The following is a 7,350-nucleotide window of genomic DNA, read 5'->3' on the forward strand; positions in this document are numbered from 1 at the left end:
TGCCACCCTGCTAGGCTTAAAATGTGCCATCCCAGAGGTGGAAAGGGGGATCTTGCTATCACAAGAAGAGATGGGAGAGGAGTGCAACCTTTAGGTCCAGGATCCCTGTGCTGGGAACCTTATTGACCTGAGAGGCAGTGACAGACAGTGAGAAGGAGGGGCGGAGAAGCAGACACAACAGAACCAAGAGACGACAGGAGACAGCACGCCTGGCGGGCTTCTGGACCCACCGAGCAACAAAGCCGAGCACCTGCTGCGGCTGAGCTCGCCGGCCGAGGGGGCTGCACGAGCTTTTTAACAGTTGCCCAGGCAGGGCAGCGAGGGCGAGAGAGAGAGGCCTGCGTGCCTGTAAGCACATGGTGGAGGAGAGGCTGTCCTGGTCAAAGAAATGTATCCTGAGTTTATGATCATGAAATCTAACGTGTTCCTTCCCTAATAAACCCCACAATCGTTGAGTATTGTCTGTGAGTTCTGTGCAGCCAGGGCAATGAATTATCAACCCCAGCAGAGAAGTAGAGCGTGCTGGAGGGAGGGGTGGTGTCAGAATTGGTGAAAAGGGTGCAGAGTGGGAGCAAGTGGGACCTCCCTCCAGGGGAATCAGCCTGGGGCTGCTGATTCCAATGAAGATTCTACTGCCTTGTGAAGTTAGAGGTCACACCCCACACTACTGACACATCAACGGGTCTCCTTTTTTGGACTTAATAGCTCAAGATTTCTCAAGTTTCAGTAATATGCAGACTAGCTGAAAAAAATGACTGTGGAACCTCAGAAATATGTGGGTCTCCAGGAGCCTCCGTATCATATGCCAGCTTGACAAATGGAAGGAACAAGTTTCTTGTCCCACAGACACATTTTTAATGGAGAAGCTGCGAAAGAGACATTCTGTCCTGTAAGTGGGGAAATAACCGTGAGGACAACATGCATAGCCAGAGCGTGTTGGTCACCCCATCAACGGGGCAAAAATGACAACTATTCATACTGTAATTTGTTACGGTTCACATTCAGGAGCGGCAAAGAAAACATTAAAGGATGGTGTGCCTACACACAGAGGGCAGATCTCCAGGTAACTTGCTATGATGCATCCTTAGGGAAACAAAGAGTACAGTTCAAAACCTAATTCTGGTATCTTACAACCAGTAAGCAAAAACTCACCTCTGGTTTGGGGAGAAAAGCTTGCCCTGGAATCGTGAAGACGTGCTGGACGTGGCAGAGGTACTGGGCCATGATGGAGAGCCGACTGCGCTGTGTGCTTCCTGTGCTGGCTGTAAGCCTCTAGGGAGAACAAGAGCGGGTGTCAGCAGTAACTAGCGCAGCCTGGCCACAGGGGTGGCTGGGAGCGCCCCACTCTGTGAAGGCCAGGTGGATTTTTCCAGGCAGGTTTTAGAAGCAGAGGCTGTCTTCCACATGCCAGCTAGTCAGCCCGGGAACACTGGCCTCCCACGTGAACTGAGCTACGACCAAGAACTGAGTTCTACCACAGAAAGGACTCCAAGCGTCGGCTAGAAGACCCTCCCCATCGCTGGCTACTTGGGATTCTCAAAACCCTGCTCTATTCTGTAGCAGAAGGCCTTGCATAAAGCAAGCACTCAATAAACATCTGATGAATGACAAAATGCACAAGCATAAAGAAGTAAAGATGTTTAGTTTTTTAATTTTCTGAATTACTCCCAATATATGAATGAATACTTTTGATGGTTATCTTTTTTCACTTGTTGTTGCTGTTGTTGTTATGTGCCGTCGAGTCAAACCCGACTCATAGCGACCCCTCCTTGGGTTTCCGAGGCAGTATCACTACGAAAGTAGGATTGCCCAACCTTCCTTCCGAGGAGTGGCTGATGGGTTTGAACCGTCAGCCGTCTGGTTAGCAGGCAAGTGTCTTAGCCACTATGCTACCAGAGCTCCCTTAGATGTAATAAAACCTTGATTATTCAGAATCCTTGGAGAATCAGCTTTTTTGTCTGTTTGTTTGTTTTTTTGTAGTTTGGTATGAAAAACAGAATTAGATGTTCTTGACAACTAATTTTTATAAAAAAAGTAAGAATTTATTCTTTTAAGCATTCTAATACTTTTTATTTTAAAACTGGGAATCTCCAAATTAAGCCATAAATGCAGTGCACCTTCAGTAAAAAATCCCAACAAGATTAAAAACCAATAAATAAACTTGAGAGGCTGGTGGAAAATTTATGTGGAAAAGCAAATGGTCAAGAACAGATGGGCCATTCTTGACCAAACATCCACCATGCTATGGGCAGGCAGGGACTTACCTACCTGACCCTTTGTCACTGGGTCACTAGTGACCATGTAGGTCAGAGTAGAACTGCCCCACAGGGTTTCTAAGGTTGTGATCTCTATGGGAGCAGACTGCCACATCTTTCTACCCTGTGAAGCTTGTGGGTTCAAACCTCCCACTTTTTGGTTAGCAGTTGAGTGCTTAATCAGGGCTCCTTGAACTCACCTTACTCGCCAACAAAATTAAGGCAGTATGGTATTGCTACAGGCACAGACAAACAGACCAATGGACAGAGGCCTCAGAAGCAGACCTAAGCACATGTGGAATGTGACACATGACAGATGTGACAGCAATGCTAATGGGAAAAGAATGGACATTCAATCAGTGGTCGTGGTCTAAATGGGAAAAACTAGGTCCCTTCCTAATATCACAGGAACCTTGGTGAAGCAAAGATTAAGTGCTTGGCTACTAATGGGTAGGCTGGCAGTTCAAATTCACTAGCTGCTCAGCAGGAGAAAAGACCTTGCAATCTGTTCCCGTCAAGATTTCGGCCTATAAACCCCAAGGGGCAATTCTACTCTGTCCTACAGAGTGGCTATGAGTCAGAATTGAGTTGATGACACACAATAACAACAATCTCATCCCACAACTAAAAATAAATCTAACTGAATTAGAGATACAAAGTTAAAACAAACTTTCAAATTTTTAGAAGTAAATATCCATGAAACTCCCCCATTCCCCCCGGTTAAGGAAGAATTCCTTGAAAGGCCCCAAAGCACAAGGCATAATGATAGAAAAGACTGATAAGTTTTCCTCTATAAAAATTTAAAATTTCTGTACAATGGTAACAATAAGTCATAGAGTGAGGGAAAGTATTTGAAACTCATAGATCTGATAAGAAGGAGCTCCAGTGGTATAGTGGTTAAGGCATTTGGCTACCAACCAGAGGTCAGTGGTTCAAACCCCCCAGGAGCTCCGTGGAAGAAAAATGAGGCAATCTGCTTCCGTAAAGATTTATAGCCCTGGAAACGCAATGGCTGTTGCTATAGGTTGGAATTGACTTGATGGCAGTGACTTTAGTCTTTCTGATATATCTGACAAAGGATTAGTGTTCAGAATAGGAAAGAAACTCCTACATATTACTACCACTGCTTGTCTCTCAGAAACCTGGAAGACAGCTACCTGGCCAACCAACTGAAAGAGATACATATTTGTGCCCAATAAAGAAAGATGATCCAACAGAATGTAGAAATTATCAAATAATACCATTGATATCACACACAAGTAAAATTTTGCTGAAGATAATTCAAAAGTGCTTATAGCAGTACATGGACAGGGAACTACCAGAAATTCAAGTCTGATTCAGAAAAGGAACTGGAGCAAAGGATATCCTGTTGGTGTCAGATGGATCTTCACTGAAGGCAAAGATGTTTACCTGTGTTCTACTGACTATGTAAAGGCATCTGACTGTGGGGATCATAACAAATTATGGATAACACTGTGAAGAATGGGAATTCCAGAACAATTATACTCATGAGGAACCTGTATATAAACCAAGAGGCAGTGGTTCAAACAGAACAAATGGATACTGCTTGGTTTAAAATCAGAAAACGTGTGTGTCAGGGTTGTGATCTTTCACCAGTTATTCAATCTGTATGCTGAGCAAATAATCTGAGAAGCTGGCCCATATGAAAAAGAATGCGGCATCAGGATTGGAGGAGGACTAACAACCTGCAATATGCCTTGGATGCAACCTTGCTTGCTGAAAGTGAAGACCTGAAGGACATACTGATGAAGATCAAAGACGACAGCCTTCAGAATGGATCACACTCAACATCAAGAAAGCGAATTCCACACAACAGGACCAGTAAGCAACATCAAAATAAATGGAGAAAAGACTGAAGTTGTCAAAGATTTCATTCTACTTGGATCCACAATCAACATCCATGGAAGCAGCAGTCAAGAAAACAGACATCATATTGCACTGGGCAGACCTGCTGCTAGGGGCCTCTTTAAAGGGTTAAGTCACTTCGAAGACTAAGGTGCTCTTCATCCAAGCCATAGTATTTCAGTTGCCTCATACGCATGTGAAAGCTGGACAATGAATAAGGAAGACTGAGGAAGAACTGATGCCTTTGAATCCTGGTATTGGTGAACTGTGGATTGCCAGAAGAGTAAACAAATCTGTCCTGGAAGAACTACAGCTCGAATGCTCCTTAGAAGCAAGACTGGCCAGTTTGTCTTGCTTTGATTATGTTGTCAGAAGGGACCAGTCCCTGAAGAAGATTATTATGCTTGCTAACCAGAAGGCTGGTGGTTCAAACCCACCAGCCGCTCCTCAGAAGGAAGGTTGGGCACTCTACTTCTGTAGTTATACCAACTTGGAAACCTAAAGAGGTGTTGCTATGAGTCGGGTCCAACTCGACAGCACATAACAAAAACAACAACAAAGTAGAGGATCAGAAGAAAAGAGGAAGACCTCAACAGGATGGACTGACAGGGAGTCAAGCAGCAATGAACTCAAGCATAGCAAGAACTATGAGCGTGATGCAGGGCAGGGCACTTTCTTGCTCTGTTGTACACAGGGCCACTGTGAGTCAGAGCTGATTCAAAGGTACCAAACAACAACAACAAATCACTAATCAAAAGATAAACTTTTGTATTTCAACTTTTATTTTGTTGTTGTGCAAACATACACTAATTCAACAGTTTCTACACGTACCATTTAGTGAGACTATGACATTCTTTGAGTTGCACATCCATTCTCACCCTCCTTTCTGAGTTGTTCCTCCCCTATTGACATAAATTAACTGCTTACTAAGGTTCTGCTAACCAGAGGGCTGGCGGTTCAAACCCACCAGCCACTCCTCGGGAGGAAGGTTGGGCAATCTACTTCCGTAGTGATACCGCCTCGGAAACCCAAGGAGGGGTCGCTATGAGTCAGGTCCAATTCGAAGGCAGTGGGTTTGGTTTGGTTTGGAAGACTCCTATCTAATCTTTAAGTCGCTGTTGTCACTATGATGCCATGTGACATTTCTTAAAAGAGCGTAACACTCAAGGCTGACATTTTTCCTAGGGAGTCTAAACTACTGTTTGGCTTTAAGAAGACTTCAGGTGATTTCTGGTTTAAGATTTAAATGTTATCTGAGGGTATTAATTTTAGGGGTTCACCCAACTTTCATGGTTCTAAGATTCCTGGGTTCCATAAGACTTTGGCATTCTGTTCTGCATTTTCCCCCTTTTGGTCAGGATTCTTCTATAGAATCTTTGATCAAAAGGTTCAGTTATGATGGGTAGCCACCATCCAGTCTTCTGCTCTTGTGGCAAAGGAGGCAGTTAAAAAATAAACTTATTAATAGACCATATTATAAGATTCACAGAAGAGCAACCCAAACGAACTATATAACCATAAAATACGCTTGACCATGTTAGAAATGAGGAAAATGCAAATTAAATCCACCATGAGATACAAATGCATACCATGAAATGAGCAAAATTTAAAAAAGAAAAACAAAAAGAATCTGGCAAAGCCTAGTACTGACACGTATATGGAACACCAGGAGCTCTCATACTCTGCTAAGGGGAAGAAAATGGTACAAGCACGTGGGGTGCAACTGGGCAACAGAGAGCAAAGCTGAGGCTGCGTAAACCCTCAGGACTCTTTAGATCCCCCTTTAGCAAAAATCCTAAAGAACGTTTTACACACTTGCACAAGGAGTTATGTAGAAGAATGGTCAGTGCAACATTTGTTGTTAGTTGGTTGCCACTGAGTGGGCTCTGACTCATAGCAACCCTACGTACAACCGGACAAAACCCTGCCTGGTTCTGCACCATCCTCACAATTGCTGCCTTACTTAACCCCACTGTTGCAGCCACTGTGTCAATCCATCTTGTTAAGGACCTTCCCCCTTTTCACTGACTCTACTTTATCAAGCATAATATCCTTCTCCAGAGACTGGTCCCTCCCGGTAATAGAGCCAAAGCACATGAGATGAAGTGTGGCCATTCTCCTGGTAAGGAACACGATGGCTGCACTTCTTCCAAGACAGGTATGTTCGTTCTTGACAGTTCATGGTATTTTTAACATTCTTCACCAACACCACAATTCAAATGCATCAATTCTTCTGCAGTCTTCCTTATTCACTGTCTAGCTTTCACATGCATATGAGGTGATTGAAAATACCATGGCTTGGGTCAGGTACACTTTAGTCTCCAAAGTGGCATGTTTGCTCTTAAACAGATTTGCCCAATGCAACGTGTTTGACTTCTTGGCTGCTGCTTGCATGGGAGCTGATAGTGTAGCCAAGCAAAATGAAATCTTTGACAACTTCAATTTTTTCTCCATTTATCATGATGTTGCTTACTGGTCCCGTTGTGAGGATTTTTGTCCTCTTTAAAAAACGAAAGAAAGGAGAAAGATGAAAGCAGACTCTAAATGCATGTATGATATTTTTTTAAAAAAAGAATAAGAAATAATATGGCAACAAGTTAAGTGAAACAAAGTTATAATGTAGGTTAGAGAAGAAGACATGCCTATCTTTCTACAATGTGTCCTGCCTGCCTCTCAGTAACCTTTTGGCTCAGTGGACACTGTGAACCTCTTCCTAACAATCCAGTGTCAACATTACAAAGATCAGTGAAGCCTGCAACAGCCACCCGGGGCTGGGGGGTGCAGGCGGCACGTGGCCCTCAAAGCAGTCAGCAGTGCAGGGCCTGTGGAACCGTGTCCAATACGCTCCAGCTCTTTGCTTTCCTGCTTCATTGCCATACTCACCTCCCATCGCCCGTTACACCACTGAGTCTAACTGCTGTGGGCACAAAAACCATGTCATTTATACCACTGAGTCTAACTGCTATGGGCACAAAAACCATGTCATTTGGCTTGTTAGAGCTTTGCCTGAAGTATGACTAAATAGGTTCTGTGTGAGAGGCTGAGGAAATGTCTGTGGGTACAGTTGTTGATTTCATAGCATCCATTCTGCTACTTAGAAGTCATGACCCCACCAACCCTGCAATTACAAAAACAAAAAACCACCTGACTTTTGTCTGTATTTGGATGGTTGAAATTACGGGATTGAAATTACTGAGTTCAAGGTAAGTGAGGAGCTGCTGTAGCACGT

At 43.8% G+C, this 7,350-nt stretch overlaps 1 protein-coding gene across 1 annotated transcript in view; it reads right to left on the minus strand.

Moving 5' to 3' along the window:
* The window catches only part of TFB1M (transcription factor B1, mitochondrial), a 57,735-nt gene that overhangs the window by 23,790 nt on the left and 26,595 nt on the right, over nt 1-7,350 (minus strand). The window contains exon 5 of the mRNA XM_007956201.2: nt 1,153-1,272. Coding sequence (XP_007954392.1) covers nt 1,153-1,272 — 120 coding nt within the window. The remainder of the gene's footprint in view (nt 1-1,152; nt 1,273-7,350) is intronic.

This window comes from Orycteropus afer, unplaced genomic scaffold (assembly GCF_000298275.1).
Source record: "Orycteropus afer afer isolate SDZICR_OR568_19922 unplaced genomic scaffold, OryAfe1.0 scaffold00581, whole genome shotgun sequence".
NCBI classification, from domain to species: domain Eukaryota; kingdom Metazoa; phylum Chordata; class Mammalia; order Tubulidentata; family Orycteropodidae; genus Orycteropus; species Orycteropus afer.